This window comes from Monopterus albus, unplaced genomic scaffold (assembly GCF_001952655.1).
Source record: "Monopterus albus unplaced genomic scaffold, M_albus_1.0 scaffold3735.1, whole genome shotgun sequence".
In the NCBI taxonomy this organism is placed as follows: Eukaryota; Metazoa; Chordata; class Actinopteri; order Synbranchiformes; family Synbranchidae; genus Monopterus; species Monopterus albus.
In genome coordinates, this window is record NW_018131603.1 from 1 (window position 1) to 1,048 (window position 1,048).

General features: G+C 48.1%; 1 protein-coding gene across 1 annotated transcript; it reads right to left on the bottom strand.

The window, feature by feature from the left end:
- Positions 1 to 49: 49 nt before the first annotated feature.
- Positions 50 to 1,042, bottom strand: LOC109954148 (thyroglobulin-like). The gene is made up of 2 exons (XM_020589550.1): positions 911 to 1,042; positions 50 to 595 (listed from the first exon to the last, which is right to left on the bottom strand). The coding sequence occupies exons 1-2, from the start codon at positions 943 to 945 to the stop codon at positions 406 to 408; spliced, it is 225 nt and encodes a 74-aa protein (XP_020445206.1). The 5' UTR covers positions 946 to 1,042; the 3' UTR covers positions 50 to 405.
- Between the last annotated feature and the right edge of the window lie 6 nt (positions 1,043 to 1,048).

Here is a 1,048-nt window from a genome sequence, read left to right on the forward strand (position 1 = left end):
TATCATTACTTTAATTGTAGAGATTCAGGAAAACAAAAGGTTAGCTTCTGAGAGAGTTCAGAATAAATGTAATGTCATGCTTCTCTGAGTCAGAAGGAAAGCAAAGATTAGGCCTGGGTAGGTAGCCTCAGCCTGCAGCCCAAGCCTAATCTTTGACTCAGAGAAGCACGACAAACCATTTGACTGACATTACATTTATTCTGAACTCTTTCAGAGGCTAAACCCTTGCCCCGGTAACAACTTCTTGTTCCCTGAATGTGTACCACAGAGAAGGTGATACGGGAAATGCAGATTAAAATAAAGTGAGCTTATCCTTGAAGTGGTCTGAAGCACAGTCAAGTGAACTGGTAGACTGAAGTGGAGTAGACAGAGTAGAACAGTTGAGTCCAGTAGAGTGGACTTGACTCACTCACCTGCCAGCTTGCTCAGTTTGGTTCCCAGTTGCCTCCAGAAGGAGCAGGCACTCTCACTCAGACCCTGCTGGTGGAGGAGGGTGGGGCTTAGCTGCAGGTAGGTGGGAGGGGTCTCAGAGGACAGGACAGGCTGCCAGTGTGGTAAAACTGACTCCGCCCACAAACGAGAAGGATTTGGGTTCCTGAGAAAAAAAACAAGCTTCAGTCTGTGACAAGTGTTGACCCACTGGAACAGCTTCAGTTTGGCCTGATTATTCTAGAAATGAGGTTTGATGAAGTGGGACGCTGAACGTTGCATTAATGTTACTGGCCAAGGCTAGTGAGTGCAAGTCCGGTTTAACCTGCAGCTGGGTCAGAATGCTGCTGAAACAGGTTTTACCACCTGGGTATCAGATATACAGGCCAGGTTGGTGGCCACTTGTGTTTCTACCTCACAAGTAGCTAGTAGTCGAGTGACCTGTCAGTTGACAAGACAGCCCTACTAACAAGTGGCTCACCCGGTGCGAACGAAGCTTGAGATGTAGGTCATCATGGCCAGAGAGAGGCGCTGGTCAGAGGGGGTGAAATGCTGAGAGCTCACTGGATTATGAGGAATCCCGAACACAAACTGGACATCAAGAGGAACCAACACGTCG

Excerpts from the sequence above, each read along its gene's own strand:
- LOC109954148 (XM_020589550.1), bottom strand. The coding sequence starts at position 945 with ATGATGACCTACATCTCAAGCTTCGTTCGCACCGG. Across the intron at positions 596-910 it reads TCAAGCTTCGTTCGCACCGG|GAACCCAAATCCTTCTCGTT; the intron begins GTGAGCCACTTG and ends TTTTTTTCTCAG.